Here is an 18,051-nt window from a genome sequence, read left to right on the forward strand (position 1 = left end):
ATTTGATTTTCTTAATCTGAAGATTTAATTACATACTTCAAAATGATTGATTTAATAACCTTTATTTTGTAGATTTTTTAAAAGAAATGGACAAAAAGTTGCAGAAATATAAGTAGAAACATTCTCTAACTTAAAGTAAGAATGACAGTTTATTAAGATATTGTTCATATGACAGTCACTGTTAGTTTTCCTTCTCTGATGCGGCATTTTCCCTTAAAGCGCAAGCACAGCCTTTTATCTCCAAACACCAGTACAACATTACAACTCTGTTCTAGTGCTGAAGGATCTTTCTGTCACTAAATCAGGTGATTTTCTTTTACATTCAGATTAACTCTAAATCTTTTCTTTGATAAAAGTGTTCCCAAAAGAATGTCTATCAAATAGCTGTTAAGTTGGAGGTAGAAAATAAACTTGCCACAGATGAAAGCAAAAGAGTGTGTCAAATTGAAATAATTGCTCCATCAATATTTGACATAGATTTTCCTTAGAACAAATTAGTCTTTTCTGGAAAATTAAGATATTTCTACAACATTTACATTTTTTATTATTATTGTTTTATGATACAGCTCCGTTGGCTCTGCAATTTCCCATCCCCTTCCCCAAGTTCTCTCTTGGCCTTTGATTTCCCCTCTAGTATTACAATGGGTGGTCCTTCATGAACAGTCATAAGTACATCAAGCTGTCACTGACTTTGTAGGCATGGACAATGTCAGAGAGTCCAGCATGCTGTTTCATTAGGAGTCCATCTTTGATCTGGGTTCAGAGACACATACAGCACTAAGTTTCTAAACGTCAGTCACCACTACACTTTTACTACACATCTCCTTTTACAGAGTCAGAAAACACAGTCCACAACAGGGAGAAAAACAGCACACTTTCATCAACACAAAGTTAAAAAACATGCTACAAAAATACCAATGCATTGCTAGAGTGATGAAAGAGAAAATGAAAGCCTTCTTGTAGAAGTTGATGCTACTGCATGACCATGGGGCACTGAAGAAATGAACATAAAAACTAGAATATCATTATCCATGAGATGTAGCAAAAACAGTGATGTTTGTTTTTGCTATATTCCAAAAGAATGTGGTATCGCCAAAAGTCAATGGCAGGAGGAAAGAAACATCCTTCTTATTCCTTTCTTTTAAACTGAGGAGCCCACACCTGCAAATTCATCTTCTGGTGCCCAATAAGACAACATAAATGTTGACATAAAACTAGCCTATTAAATACATAGAAATGAAGGAGTGTAGGGATCAGTTTAACAGTTGTTGTATTCTTCAAAAGAATGCCTATAATACATAGTAGGTACTGTAGTAGCATGAACACTCATATCACCAAAATTTTAAAAGATAGAGCTAGGGTCATAGAACTGGAAAATATAGGTTTGAAACTCAGTAATGAGAGCCTGCAACTTGGTCTTAGCCACTATATTAAGCCACTAATGTATTGCATTTCACTTGTATTCCACCTCCATTGGGATGTCACCCAAAAAAATCTCAAAGAATTATATCAAATCCCTGCTACAATATGAAATAACCCCCAATAGTAGAAATATAGTTGATATGCTTAGCTAGTATTCTAGTAAATTTGTTATCATTTCTTCCATTGAATTTTTAGAAGGCAGAATTAAACCCTAACAGCAGATATATATTTAGAAATATGCTTTGATTCTCAATTTGTTCTTCTTCATACAACAAGAACAAAAATTATCACAAATATTATAATGTGTATTTTCCCAAACTGTCATTTTTGTTCATCTGAAAAATCTGAGTACATCCTAATTGTATCATCTAAGATCCTTACCATCCATCCCTTTCTGTTAAATGCTTTCTCCATTTCTTACAAAGCAACCTTGGACTTGTCACCAAACCCACAGTGAAACTAATAAAACTGCACTTGAATATTGACGTAAGTCCAGCAAAATGGTGGTTATGCTAGTTAAAATCAAACAGTGCTAAATTGCAATTTACAAAGCAATTATTTCAACTAATTTTTACTTCTCAATAATATCCAACCATAAGTTCAGGGAAACTGTCAGGTTATAAGCTATAAACTATATTTATATCTATATATCTGTATCTTATATCTATATATCTATATATTTAACCCATAGCTGGGATTTTGACAGTTAAGACATTATTTGCAAGGTAGCATCCTATGTTGCAATGTCAGAATTTGACTGCTGCACTTCTGTTGGCAACGCCTGCGTCGCCACGTACCCCGAGCTGAGCGGAGGGACTAGGGTTACAAGAAAACAATACGCACAGAGCCAACACAAGACAACACGCAGTACACAGAATGCCGATCGATGACAGATTGATCTTTATTGAACCTCCAGCCTTTCTTTATTCTCTGCCTAGCTCCTCCCAGTGTTTATCCAGTCCTCAAGTGGCCACCCTAAATCCTTCGAGTTCCTCCCAGTGTTTATCCAATCCCTTGGCAGATAACTTGACAAATAGGAAGCAGGAACTTGCGGTTAAGCCAGTGGCTAGATGTATCAGGCCAAAATTGCTCATCCTGTTTCCCTCTGAGAAACAAGCTAAACTGTGGAGTTAATCCTTGGGAGACCGGGGCCTGCACACTTCCACTCCAGCTCCCTGCTAATGTACCTAGGAAGGCATGGATGATAATCCAAGTGCTTGTTCCTGCCACTCCAGGGGAGACCAGGTTGGATTTGCTAGTTCCTGGTTTTAGCATGGCCCAGCCCTAGCTGTTAAGGCCATTTAAAACTGTAAGATCTCTGTCTTCTGCTCTTCTGATACTGTTCTTTTTAAATAGATAAATGAATCATCAAGTATTTTTTTAGGGGAGCTCTGCAGAAAGCATGTTATTAACATGCTAAATTCTGCTGTTATTTCACAAAATGATTGAAACTGACTCATTTAAAGGCGTTCTGATTCCTCAGTTACTTAGCTGTCTATAAGAGAAGCTTCTATGTTGTAGATCCTGCTCCGAGACGTTTTAAAATTCTTTTGGACCTAATTATAGAGAAGACTCGCATTGTCTTGAACTTTGTCAAGGCCACATGTTGTCATTTTTGAGATTGGATTCAATAGTTGGAAGTAAGCCCAAGTGGTTCAACAGCCGAGATGAGTAGTAAAACAGGTGACCAAAGTGGAAAACATAATATCCTTTTTAATTCAACACTTTCATAAAGAACACTATGAATCAATGCATTTTATAGTGATAAAACCCTTTCTTTTATATCAAACAAAATCTCCTAAATGCTTTAAACTCCTACATAATAAGACTGATTAGATATGAAATGAGTTTTGCATGAACTGTGTAACTTGGTTTCAAATCAGCATTTCTTTTCTGTGGTTTTGAAATAACTATTTCTCTGGATTCTATGGTTTTGGAGTTTCCCCCTATAATTTAGACAGTTTGTTTTTGAATCAACTTGAAAATATCATTTCATCACTATCCTCCTTAAAAACATATTATTTCCTCCAACCTCTCCTTGACAGTTCCTAACAAATGTCAAATTTTTATTGCCTTTATCATTCAAAATGTGTAATACAAGCTTTGCAGAAATCATCACGCTTAAATTTCCCTTCAGTGTGAGTCAGTGTTCTCAAAGCTAACCCTCTGCTGGGACAGAGCAGTCTTTGACATTTTCCGGATTTTCCTCACTCCTTTGCACTTCATCATGAATATCTTTGTTATCTTTCTTAAGCCTTTGTGTCGTGCAAAAAGGAAAACAGAAACAATGCTTCTGCACACTCTTTCCACATCTTTCTCTCTCTACATGTGTTACATCATACGAGTTTGCTTAACTTTTTAGAGAATTTGTGTTGTTTCCTTTCTGCAGCTGTCATTACTTTATCCAGTCATCACAACCTACAGCTAAAGAGGGAGTAAAAGAACTGCCTACTGCTGCTACAACAATCACTTTATGGCATGATCATTCCATGTCTCCTTTTAGAGTTTTCAATTCTCCTGGGAACATGAGCTTCATTACTTTGTAGTAATGGGGAAGTTATAAAAAGCAAAAGTATCATTCTATTGGCTAAACTACAAAATCACTAGCATAGGATCTGTAGATGATGCACTACATTTCACTAAGTCAAGGATCACTTTTCCTATTGGCAAAATCAGGCGCTGTAAAAAAAAGAAAATTGAGTATTTCCTGCCTCAACAGCCTGGTTGTTTTACTTCTTTTTTCACCATTGCTGTTCAAATCAAAGTTAAATTATCAGGAAGAGCTTGTCAGTTTAGGGGAAGAAAATTATAATGTTTAACAGCATGATGCTTAATTAGTCAGTCTTGGTTCAAATGCTAGTCTTACCATTTACCAGTTGTAGAAAGTACTTGGAAAACTTTTTAACTTCACCCAAGCAAAGTTTCTGATTCAGTAAAAACTAGTAATAATAATTGCCTGTTAATGCTATTCTGTAGATTCGAGGAGGTAGTATATGAAAGATGTTTTAACTCATTTTTGGCACTTAATGCCTGGTGATACAGTGGTAGCTATCATTTATTTAACCCTGTTTACCGTGCCATCCATTAAAAACAGTAAGTAGGATATGATGCTTATCTTGGGGAATGTGTGCCCATGGGCCATATAAGGCTTGTGAAATCATTGTTCTGGCCATGCCAAGGCAAGCACGGTTGGGACTCCAAATTCAGTAATCAATACCAGGCTAATTTTTAATTGATCATTTTGATGACCAGCAAATAATTTTATAAGTATTCAGATGGCCATTGGCAGAAAAATGAACCCTCACTCCTGATTAAAGAGTTCAGTATCAGTGCAATTCTGAACTCAAGTAGTTTCACTGAAAGAAAAAAAAATATGCCATAAAAATAAGCCTAAAACACTATGACAGCTCTGTAGTAAATAGAAATGGGTTTTTAATCCTTGGATAGACTATTACCATGATGGTCTAATCTAATAACTGTGAAGGAGTTATTGTTGATTTTTCTCATACACTTCATACAGTATGGAATCAGACTATGTTCTAGAACCTTCTAAATTTGAATTCAAAAATTCTTTGCTTATCTATGTGATAATTTTCAATTAAACCTTCAGTATTCTTGCTTATTGTTCCAGTGGAGAGGAAAAGCAGTTATAAATATAAGAATTTATTTATTGATTGTAGCAAGACCAGTCCCTGAAAATCTCCACCTCAAAAATTATTTTTTCTGACTATATACCTGAACATTTAGTTCATTCAGAATACATTAATTCAAAATATGACCTTGGGTGTACTGCAAATTTCCTTTCCTGATGAAAAGAATGCAAAAATCTATAGAAGGAAAGAATTTGCAAAGACTTGACTAGAAGAGCATGCAATCTTTTGCAATAGCTTAAAACATTGTAACAATACCTTTCACTAAAATTTGTGAGAAAAGATTGAATGCAACACAAGAATAAACATTTGTGAGGTTATCTGAGTTGCTGAGGAGGTCATAGCTCAGTGATTAGCGGTCAAGTGTGTTGGGCAGTGTTAGAATGATCATTGTTTCTACGTTTTGCTGGTATAGCCTGAAACTTTTTTCTTGTGCTTTCTTCCTATTTCTCATGAATGAAATATCTTTATTGTTTTTAATATAGCATATTACACATCATACCAAAAACAACAGCTAGATGTATATCAGCTATAATCAAACGCATGTTATATTTGTGCAGTATATTACTAAATAATTTATTTTGCCTTCTTTGTATTCTAGCAATGTCTTTCTTCTTAAATGAACTTAGTCATTACAGTGTGTTATATTACTCTAGTTTTTAAAAATAGTTATAATTCATCTCTTTGTTGGATTTTTAATAATCTTCCCTCTATTTTTCCAACCTAGCATTCTTATAGTTACCAAACATCTTGATTAATCAGCAAAATTCTGGAGCTTTCCTAATTTTTGAATTCTAAGATGAACTTCCCTTTTGAATTCCAAATCACCCAAAGATCCCCAAGTTGGGGCTAGTATTGTAGTACAGATAGTTAAGCTACTTACTGCCTGTGTTGGCAGCATCCTAAAGGAATGCTGAATTGAGTCCTTGCTGCTCTATTCCCAGTTCCCTACTAATCCATCTGGGAAAGGAGAAGGTGACTCAAATGCTTGGGTCTCTGTCCACCATTTGGAGACCCTAATGCAATTCCAGACTCTTAGCTTCTGCCTGGCCCTGGCTGTTGTAGTCATTTGGAGAGTGAACCTAAGGATGGAAGGTAGGGCTGCTTGCATAAGAGTTCTCTCTGTTCATGTAACTATCTTTCAAATAAATAATTTCTTTAAAATGTCAACAAGTAAATGAATGAAAGTATTAAATCCTTAGTTCTTTCAGTAGCAATGGATGAAATACTAAGTACTAAAACTATTTCTATTTATTAACAGCATTTATTACCTATAGTAATTTAATCACTCTCAAATAGGCATATTATGGGCTACCAGATTAAAAAATAGTTTGCTTAGCCAAAAAAAAAAAAAAAAAAACACTCAGGTTAAGCAACTCAAGAAGTTATGCTAGAATGAAGTTGAGAAGATACAAGTGAATAGTGAAGCTGGGGTGACCATATCCTTGAAGATAAGAGACCCCAGTGGGCATGTCCTCTTTCCTGGGACCTTACAGATTGACAAGTGTGCATCAGCACTTTAACAAGATTGCTGATGACTCTCTCTAAAAGTTCATGGTGAGATGACGTTCTCTCTGCAGATTCCATTTTGAAGACCATTCCTTATCTACCGCCTCCTCAGACAACAAACACCCATGGGCATTTATTACATGATTAATTTGTGTTTTTGACATTCCAAAAAGCCATATTCCTCACTTAGTAGTGTAAAGGTTAACAAATATTGCTTAAAAACACTTGAAAAAGCTTACCATGTACCTGATAATAAAAGAAAAATGCAATTTGATTCTTTTGCGTCAATATTTGGAAACAATTTTTATCATTTGAGATAGATATTCTCTCCCTGTGTCATTTTGAAAAACACAATGCTAAGCAGAACTCTGCTTTACCTATAAATTGTTATTTCTTTTACTTGTTTTTTTTTCCTGTTGAATTTTGTTCTGATAGAATAATCTCTGGCAAGCCAAATGATGAATATGAATGTGTTTAATGTGACCTTGCTCCAGTATTAACATTTTCACAAACTCCAGTAGGCAACCTCTTACTGTTTCTTCATTATCCTTCCCAGCTGTGGCTGAAAGCCCAAACGATGCTGTTTTACCCGAGAGGTTTTCTGTGTGTGTTTTCTACTTTAATCACATCCTTTCAGCAACATGAATCTTCGCCTGACAGATTATCTTCTCCACAGGCAGGCAGCCACATCCAGACTTTGATGGGTTCCCAGAGCCTTCAGCATCGCAGCCGGGAGCAGCAGCCATATGAGGGAAACGTAAACAAAGTGACCATCCAGCAATTTCAGTCACCATTGCCTATTCAGATCCCCTCTTCACAGGCAACCAGGGGACCTCAGCCTGGACGGTGCTTAATTCAAACTAAAGGGCAAAGGAGTATGGATGGCTATCCAGAGCAGGTAAGATTGTTGTTTAATCCTTGATGAGTTTTCAGGACTATCCAAAGGATCTAGTTTGCTTCCACTGTTAATGTGATCCAGGGGCATAATGCTGTTACCAGGTTGAATTGGGTGGAACATTGCAGGTATTACATCACTATTTTCAATGGTTAAGCACTATAACACATAAAAATTTACAAATTGGCAACACACCTGTTTCACATAAAAGGAAGTTAACAAGTCAGAACAGTTTTTTGAAGACTGTCATGTACCCTTTTCTTAGCCACTATGAACTCCAAGTTAGCTCCACTGTCCAGCATTTAAGTACTAAAATGTGTAGATGGATTCCATGTATTTACCAACCCCCTGGTGAAACTGACAGTGTGAAAAGTGAGCTATATTATTCCTCAGTATTTGTGGGAAGAAATTTCTTAAAGTTCTGTCTTCTGTTTACGAAATAATGTACAAAGATAAAACTTTGCCTTGAGGAAAGTTACAAAGATAAGGGAATGGAAACATTGCTAAAAATGTTCCAAAGTTTACTGATGAATTTCTTGAAGTATAAATATGTTGCTATACATCTGATCTGTCTAAATTAGGATTTGCTTTTTCATGATAGAATCTGTTTTTCTTCCTTAGCACCATAAAATTCAATAGAATATCATCCATTGTGTTAGAAAAGAATATATTAAGATGTTTAAGGTTAGAAAAGAATATATTAAGATCTTAGAAGTATCTGATTTTGTTCTTCAGATAACTAAGCAAAGCTCCTATTGACTTCACTAACTCCTTAATACGATTTATAAAGATTCCACTTTATTATTGCTTACTCAGAACTTTATATATAACCCCACATTATTTTGTAAACATATCAGACAAGATTAACTTCAGTCTCTAGTTTTTTCTTCATATTAAAGTCATTTATCATTTGAATGAGCTGCTTTATGTGTCTCCGTACCCTTCCTGAAGCTGAGACCATGTATTAATCATTTTCAGATTCTCAGATATTAATTTTTTATGATACAATTGCAAAGGCTCTAGAATTTCCTGAACTCTTCCCCAAGTCCCCTGCCTCCCCTACTGATTTGTCCTCTAGTATTACAATGGTTAGTCCTCCATGAACAGTCATAAGTCCATCATTCCACTATTGAAGTGTTTCATGACATTATAGGAATGGACAATGTCAGAGAGTCCAGCATCCTACAGTCAGGATATATTCAACAGTCTTGCCAGGAGTCCATCTTTGGTCTGGATGCAGAGATGCATGCTGCACTGTGTCTCCACATCTGGACTGTCAGTCTCTGCTACAATTCTGTCATACGTCCGCTTAAACACAGGGCCAGACAACACAATCTGCAACAGGTAGAAAAACAGAAAATTTACAACTTACATATGCCTTTTTCAGATAATTCTCTCCCTTTCCTTACTTGACCTAAGCCAAGTGTTGGATTTAAAGCATAATAAACTAGACAGGTACCTTTATGAGACATTGGTGTGGGGTTTGTAATTTCCCCAAGAGTCTAAAAAGTTAATAAAGTTTTAAATTATCCTTTTACCAAAAGAAACTAAGGAAAATTTTTAAAAATCATTTGTAACAAATCCCACATCCAGGGGCTCGGCAGCGTGGCCTAGTGGCTAAGGTCCTAGCCTTGATCCCATATGGCCGCTGGTTCTAATCCCGGCAGCTCCACTTCCTCTCTATCTCTCCTCCTCTCAGTATATCTGACTTTGTAATAAAAATAAAAAATAAATCTTATAAAAAAAAAAAAATCCCACATCCATAATACCTCAAGCCCATTCCTCTGATGAAGTTATTCCTACTAGACTACTATCTGCTCTTATGCTATCAGAATTGATGTGTTTAAAAATAGACTGAGATCAGTGCTGTGTTTTAAGCAAGCAATTATTCTGAATATTCTAATTGTAAAGATCAACCAAATGCTGCCCCCAAATATGCAAGTTTTATACGTTTGACAATTTCTCAATTTTGAAATTTATATGCCTATTAAGTTAAAAGTAACATGATATTTTTTAAGAACATAATTATTATAACTTAGAAATCTTTTTGATTCATATCTGTGAGAGGAAAGTCAAACAAAAAAATTGCAAGCCTTCGATGATTACGTTAAAAAAGAACTTAAATATAATTTCTATGACCCGCTCAGTATTTTTTCTGCCTAAAAATACAGAAATAAAAAGTTTGGGGTGACCATAAGAAAATCTGTGGAATCCTTCAACAGCTAATCTTAAGCCCCACATTGTAAACACACATACACCTTGTATAACACAAGGGTATAGGCCAGTATCCAAGGAAAAAAGTATTCTAACTTGTCAATTTTCCTTCATATGAAATAGACATTTTACTAAAAACCTGTAAATTCATATAAATTTTGAGACAGTTTTCTGCAGATGTGTTTCGCAGCCGAGTATGACATTGTGCACCACCAGTGGCATGCTGGAGGCTGTTCCTGCTGGTCCATTATCGTGCGCATCTCTTTTAACCCCACCCTCAGCGTCATCACACTAATAGACTGCAACTGTGGAACTAACAGCACCATAAACATCTGCAAACACCGCAGGACAGGACACTCTTCCATTACCACCAGCTCGTCAGGATCTTTCGGCACACCACTTTTCTCTTCCTCATCTCCCCACTTCTTCATTGATCTGTGTGTCTTTCAAGAGTACTAGAACCTAGATCTCAAGATTAGTGCTATGTACATTATATTTTACTTTTGTTAATCTTGTGACCCTGACAAAATCATTAAAACTCTGAGGTTGTATTTCTCTTCTGGTAAATTGAGAGCATTAACTCCAGCAGCAACATTAGCAAAGTTTATTACACACACAGAGCAGTAATGTTAATGAGAGTGTAGAATTAGAAAAAAAAAAAAGAAGAAGAAGAAACTGGAAGCCTAAGAGTTTAAAAATTCAAATAAAGAAAGAAATTTCATGACTATCAGTGCCGGTCCTTTTTTTCTATTGAGTGAAAAAAAAAAAAAAGAGGTTGCTGGGATTTATGTAACTTTCTCGTAATGAACAAATTACATGTATTTTTCACTCTCCTAAGTTATATTTCTTTTGAAACTCTAATGTGTGTGTGTGTATTAAAGCAAGACTTCTCCAAATTTAGCAAGGCATAAAAGGAAAAGAAGTCAAAAACATTTAAAGAATTCACTGAGTTTCATATGGGAACTGTAACAATTCAACTGAAAAATCAAATTTCTTACATGGATTTTAACAAAACACATCAACTTAAGACATTTCTAGTGACGCACTGAAAAAAAATCATAAAAGTGAAGTGCTGCTGACATATCCATACCAACAATTTTAAATTTAGTCAAGCAGAATAGAGAAAAAGCCTAAATGGTTCAACATTTTTGAGAGCAAGGAGATGCCGTAAACAGCACAAAGACAGACTACTGAGTGCAGTGAAACTCAGTTCCATTTCATAATGCTTGGCAATTTAGCTAGAATACTGAGGACAAGGAATACAGGCTTCTTGATTTAGAAGAAGTCGTCTAAATAAAAATGAATCAGGAAAGAACAGCAGTTACATTGGGAAGATCCTGTTTCCCAAGTCCCCTCACCCACATTAATTCTCTGCTGCTGCCATCTTTGTAATTCTTATTTACTGTTGATCAAGGAGCCCCAATTCCTTCTGCATTAAGTCCCACTAGATATATAACTGCTCCGGTTTATACAAATGATTTCACTTAATCCTCACAATATTTTAATTCCTCTTTTACAAAGTAGGAATGAAGGCACCAAGAAAAATTATGCATTGAAGGGAAGGCTGGTCAAACTGGAATTATAAGTTAAAACTCAACTTCTGTGCAGCAGTTTTCCTACTGTTAGATTACACACATAATCTCAAACATTCGCCTGCTATGCCCTCAATATACTACTATTAAACAGTACCACATAAAAATACTGGCACTACTGTTTAGAACAGCAGAACTACTCTATGAAGATAAACTACTAAGTAAATGAAAAGCTTTTTTAACAAAAAAAAATACCCCTATGTCCTTTAATGTGACCTATAGAATGATTATATATTTTTTAAATTATGCCTCTGTGTAATCAGTGCCACCACTGATGACATGGAAGGAATCAGAAGGAGCATCATTTGTGACCTAGGGAAAGAATTTTACTTTGTTTAGCCAGAAAGCACTTAGTAAAACTTCGTTCTTCCTCAGAAATGAAATCATTCTAATGAATCACATTAAAGTAGTTCAAAGCATCAGAGAACTTCAGGAATAAAGAATTCAATGATAATGAGGTTCATTTTCAAGTATGAGATAAAATAACATTAAATATATGTACGTAACTCTTGAGCCCTAAGTGCTCTTGAGGTTTAAGGTATTAATTTCCAAATACTGTAAATATGATTTCTTATGTTAGTTGTTCCTCTTTATTATAAATAAAACAGATTCTGTGAATTTTATATATAACAGTTTTAAAGCATCGTGATAATTCCCACCTAACCTCCTTCATTCTACCTTTGTTCTTAACAATTTAATCTGCCCCAAAAACCATGTGCGTGTCACCTCACATTCTTATCAGGGGATTTTACTTAGAAAGAGGGTTTTGATGCCTAAGCCACTTAGATTATTGAAAAGCAGAGAATTGGAGTGAATGTGATTCTAGTTTATGAACTGAACAAATCAGTCGGAAAGTGAAGGTTTGACTCATGTTTCACATGGAAGCTTCTTAGCACCCAGATCTATCCTATTTGTGCTTCCTTATGTTTCCCAGCCCAGGCGAAAAAACTCAGAAGCTCCTTCCAGCTTATCCTCCCTTCGCAGAATGGTGGTACTTTATATCAGTTGTTCTTGCCCTCAGCTGCACACTAGAATCTGTACATGAACTTTAAAGAGCATGATCAAATTGACCTTTTTCCTTATCTGGTTTTATGAGTTTGCCTGTAATCTGAGCAATTAGAATTTTATAATGCCCCACATAGTTGAGAACCTCTACTCTAGTTTATTGTGTAAATGAACAACTTACCAGCTGGATAATATGTTCATATTGTCGTTTCAGAGCATGCATAATTTTTCCATAACTTATTGAGTACATTTAAAGAAATTAATAGAAGCTGGATTTTTTTGTAAATGTCCAAAGACAGAGCGTGTTTGTACAACATATAGACAACAAAGCAGAAATAAGGAAAAATAGCACAACTCTTTCATAGCTTAACTGATATAATTTAATTGGTAATGATATGATATCATTACAGCTGTTTCCATTTTATCTACTAGAAAATTAAGACTAGAAAAGTTAATGTCGTGCCTATGGTTACATGACTATTTAGAATCCAAGCTAAAATTACAACCCTGTCTGACACAGGCCTATCAAAAAAATTATGAAACACTTGCATTATTAAAAATACTGTGCATTGATTTTTAAAAATCTTTCACTTAAATAATTTATTCCCACATTTACATAAATTTTCTGAGGTATCCTTCGAGTTTACTACATTATATGCTGTAGGGGGGCTGCTGCATCATTGCCAAGTGTACAGATCAAAAGTAAACTCCTGTTGCAAGAACAGACCAATGGAATTGCTAAGCCTACAATGCATGCAAATGAAAGTTTGTGCCTGAAAGAGAATTTACAAGATTATACTAGAATAAACCCAGTGGTTTGTATAAACTGATACATGTCCATTACAACCAAGGAAAAACAAAAATCTCCAAAATCTACCCAGCAGGAAATGTTGCCTTCTATCCCAGAATAAGTCATTTCAATAATTTAAGCAATTTGATAATACTTGGAGTACATGAATTGAATGGCTGAAAGACATCATTTCAGACATTGCTTTAGATTACTCTGCTCTGCTACCCAAAAAACATACAATACTTACATGATGTCTTTGTTTACTTAGAGCAGGTAAAGAAAACTATATTATGCTGAGTGATGCAAAAAGGAAGACTTGTGAATTTTGTTTTACTTAAATTATAGGTATTTATGTTAAATGAAATTACTTAGTGTTAACTTAGATACAGGGGCTTAAATAAAATGCGTTTAAGTGTTATTTACTCAGATAATTTCAAGGACATTCACACCTTATCATCCCCACTTAAGGTGTGGCTATTTATAAATATTTTCTACATGAATTTTATTATCCAGTTATAAAAATAATCATGTAACATTGAATTTATAATTTAGAGTTTGATATTGTATTTTTTTCTGAGAGGTTGATATCTTTAGTTTTAGTTGACCTCTATGGTTTCAGTTTATGATCTACTTAGCGTGCATGTTCGTGTGTTCTATGTGGGTATTACTTCTTTTGCATGTGGATATCCCACTGTGCCAGTACATCTTGTTGAAGAACTATTCTTTCCCCCATTTTCTATGTTGAATCATTTGTCAAAATCACTTGAACATGAATATTAGGGCTTACTTCTGAACTCTCTAATCTATTCCTTTGATGCATTTAACTATCCATATGACATCTTGCTGTTTTGTAACTTCATAAAGATCACTTGCTTTTTACAGGCCTTACCATGGCTGTTTTGTTGGAATCATTCTTCTGTTTCCTTTTTCCCATCACTTTATTCTTCAAAACACTCATATTTTTGCTCAACTGTCATGTCTTCAAATAGACTTTTCTGGTTCATACTACCTAAAGTACAAAAGTAGCTCCTAACCCGCTTTCACGACCTTCCCTGCTTTATTTTTCACAGCTTTTCTCATAAAAGTATTTGTTTTTTGTATTTATTTTCTAGCCAAACTATTAAATGAGGCCAACAATTTTTCTAATTTGCCTGTAACATTAGAAAATCAATAATTACTTGTGGAATTAAGTATGAACCATGATTTGTTTTTAAAGCTATATTGATTGTTTTCAAAATATTTGATTATTTAATTGATATATTCATTGACTAGCTAGCATATGTTCTCAAAAGTCATCCTGGGATTTTACAAGTGCTCATACTTTTGACAATGTATCCTTGATTTCACTTGCATATTCTCTTATTCAAGTATTTATTTACTCAAATGTTGATTGAATTATTGAATGTCACCCTTTTTTCTCAGTAATAAATGAAGAGATAATAAAGTATGTATAAGGAGATAATTTAGACAATTCAGGCTTTTTTATTTTATTTTTTATTTTTGATGATGTTTCTACAGTTGACCAGAATGGGAAGGGAGGAGGATCAGGGAAGTGTGGGTGAGGCCATTGTCTTCACATTTTTTCTTTCTTCCTCCTGCTGCCAGAGAAAGAGGAAAAGTTAGAGGAGAAGCTGCACCCAGCCTCACTGCCACCCCAGTACCCAGGAATGGGGAATGGCCAGCCATCCGGTGTCATCCCACTGTCCCAAGTATAGGGCTTGCTCTGAGGGTTCCACTCAAGTGGTTTTGATAGTTCAGAAATGCTGTAGATCTCGCCATCCCAAGGATAAGAAAATCCTTCCAAGGTCCATTTGCTATCACAGTTCACACCAGAATCTCCATTCGCCCAGATATTTGCTGTCAACATTAGGCTGGTGTAGTTATCCAATTTATTCTGCTCTCTTTCCTCTGCTGTGGTATCAAATGTACTCTGCAAGCACCAATGAACTGCTGTGTCCTCCATGTACGTCTGGGTATGCTGCATTGCCTCACCTCAGACAATTCAGTTTTATTCCATGTAGACAAAACTCTAAGTATATATCACCATATCTTCACAGACCTCTTTGATAATGTACCAAGGGCTCAAGCCCATAACTTGTCTCAAAATGAAACACTCTCAGGTACAAGATTTCTTCTTGATGCTTCAGAACAGTCTTCCAATGGATCAAAATTTCATTTTAAGGTATCTGTTGTATTTAAAAAATTAACTTCCATTCAAGTTTTTCTTTTCATAATATGCATTTTCCATGAAATTTTTGAAGACCTCTCAGGTAACTAGACAACATGAACAGGTTTCCTCATAAAACTGTATATAGTTTATTTCTAGGAAAGCAAATTGCCAGTAGGAAGTCATTTCATTAAGCAACACTACTTATTCATCCATAATACTACTCCCCAGGCCTGAATTACATCCTCCCAATACTTGCATACACAACTATTTCCTTTGTTTCTACTATTAGGACTCAGAGGCTTGTGGAAGCAAGTCTGAACACTGCCTTCTACAGATTTTAGATTTTAACTTTACAGTTCATGACGTTAACAAGGCCCCTCTGTAACCTCAGTATTTATAGAACAAGATTAACATGGATATGAAATATCAAATAGAGTTATAAGATTGAAGTAGGTTCTGAGAGATGTCACCATTGATAGCCAGGCTGTTTCTGATATTTTCAGCCAAAATTTTTATTATTTGAAATCAGTTCCTAAAAAAAAAAGTGAATGCTAATTCTCATTAAGTAACCTGTTTACCGGCCGCTAGACATGACTTTTTGCTGAAAGAGATGCTTTCTCCTTAGCTAATCCTATTTAGTTCCAGACTGCTTCTTGTGTTGAAATGTTCTCTTATGTTTTATGGATGCTTTGGCAGGTGAATCTATTTATATATGAGATGAATACTGTGTCTGACATGCTTTAGGAGACTCAGTAGTCACAACACAACTTATTAGCCCTACCTTAGCATGCCCAAGAGTTGTCCAGCTTCAGATCAGAATTTACGTTTGTCATATTTATAAATCACAGTGTCATTTTATTATTTCAATTATTAAAAAATATATTGAGACAGTTCTTTATCTACTTGGCACATACAAAATTTGTTTCCCTTAGATTTTTAGTGATCTCCAGACATATAGTAATATAAAGCAAATATAGTCACTGTCTTGAAAAAGAATGACTGGAAATTACTCTTTACAATTTTCTTTGCAAATGAAATCTATTGCATTTATTTCCTTTCAGGTTTTATTGCAGCCTGCACAATCAGGACTGCAGATGTCCCACATACATACTAACTGGGGCCATTCAGCATTTACACATTAGAAAGATATAACCCAAACTAAATAATTTAATCAAAATTTCATGGATAAGTGAGAAAATACAAAAAGCAATTTTAGTCTTTGATTACTCTCATTTTCTAATTAATAAACAACAAAAAAGTAAACTAGTACATTGAATAAGGCCAAATATTCCTTCCAGCTCTAGAAGCTATTACATGTTCATATCCATAGACTCTGAGCTGCGCAAACTGCTATAAACTGTAGTTTTTGCCACCAAATGATAATTAGTTTTAAGACATCTAACTCAATTGAATCAGTTATAATTAAATGTATATTTAAAATAAAATTATGGCAGACTACTGTGGTAATTGAATTTATCCATAATTTACAAACTACTCATGATGATTCTACCATAAAAAAAAAATAGTGGATTGGGGGATTTTTGCCTTTACATTGCAATTGAGTCATGTAATAAACATTATAATTACTATTGTGAAATATGAAAGTAAAGATGGTTCCATTAAAGGGGCAAACTTGACTGATCTAAATTCCAGTGACTCATAATATGTGCTAATGAAGTCAAGCATAAGATTCAATTTAGATTTCCTTTCTTTTTTCTGGTAAATCATTTTTATTAATCTCCACGTTATAGTATAAAGATTTCCCCCTTTCCCTCCCTTTTCTCCTCCCACCATTTTCTTCCATATTATTGTAATAATACAGTTCCTTAAGTAACCATTACAAGTTTAACATTCTGCTATTTAAGTGCGTCATGGCATTGTAGTTATAGACAAGGAAGAAACTCTAGCATCATTTTATTGAGGTATATGTAACTGAGTCCTTCTTTTATTTAAGACTAAAGATGAGTAGTACTTCTCTACTTTCTGTTATGCTAGTCTTCATTACACAGTTCATCTGTGAGAATATATTTATATACATGTTTCACCTAAATATCTATTTATTTATCTTATATGTGAATGTTGCCTTATATTAAAGAGAGCATACGGCATTTGTCCTTTTACAGTTGGCTTATTTCACTGACTAAAAGATACATACTCAAACTTTCCTTTTGATTTTTTCCCCTTAATTCTTATTAATATTTTGCCTGCAACCTGTTAACTCTGTGTTTACCTAGTTCCAGCCCTTTATCTATAGTTAAAAATTATAAAATAGTTTTTCTCTGAGTAACCAAAATATACTGCCTTTTGGTCCCACATCTTTAAATCACTTATGAGTCTTCCTGTCACACTTAAAGTGTATTACTGGCCTTGTCAGCACAGCTTACAATGCATCCTTAGGAATTCTTAAGTTTGTTTTCATTTCTCTAGTTCATCTCTAGCACTAATTTCCCTCCAAATGAATTATTAATCCACACTTTCTGTCTTTTATATCTGTTACATTCTTTACAACAGACTAAGTCAAGGTGGACCATATGCCCAATGCTATCATTACCACAGAGTTCTAAAATACAAAGCTCTTATGTTTAATCAGCTTTTATTGATGAACTGGAATATTGTGCAGATAACACAAAACACTAGACACAGCATATAGTCCTCACAATCCTGACCATTTTTTTTCTTTTTTGGTCACTCCATGTCGCAGTGACTCTCAGTATCTTAACTTGATCTCTTCATAATAATTCACTTTTTTCTGAGACCCCTAACTCCTGTTCTAGAAGTTGCTGTCAGACTTGAAACTCTTTTCA

At 34.8% G+C, this 18,051-nt stretch overlaps 1 protein-coding gene across 1 annotated transcript in view; it reads left to right on the plus strand.

Moving 5' to 3' along the window:
* Positions 1 to 18,051, plus strand: part of LRRC7 (leucine rich repeat containing 7) — a 470,136-nt gene that overhangs the window by 407,800 nt on the left and 44,285 nt on the right. Inside the window, exon 24 of the mRNA XM_036494635.2 lies at positions 7,258 to 7,479. Coding sequence (XP_036350528.2) covers positions 7,258 to 7,479 — 222 coding nt within the window. The remainder of the gene's footprint in view (positions 1 to 7,257; positions 7,480 to 18,051) is intronic.

The sequence above is a fragment of the Ochotona princeps genome, chromosome 2 (assembly GCF_030435755.1).
Source record: "Ochotona princeps isolate mOchPri1 chromosome 2, mOchPri1.hap1, whole genome shotgun sequence".
In the NCBI taxonomy this organism is placed as follows: Eukaryota; Metazoa; Chordata; class Mammalia; order Lagomorpha; family Ochotonidae; genus Ochotona; species Ochotona princeps.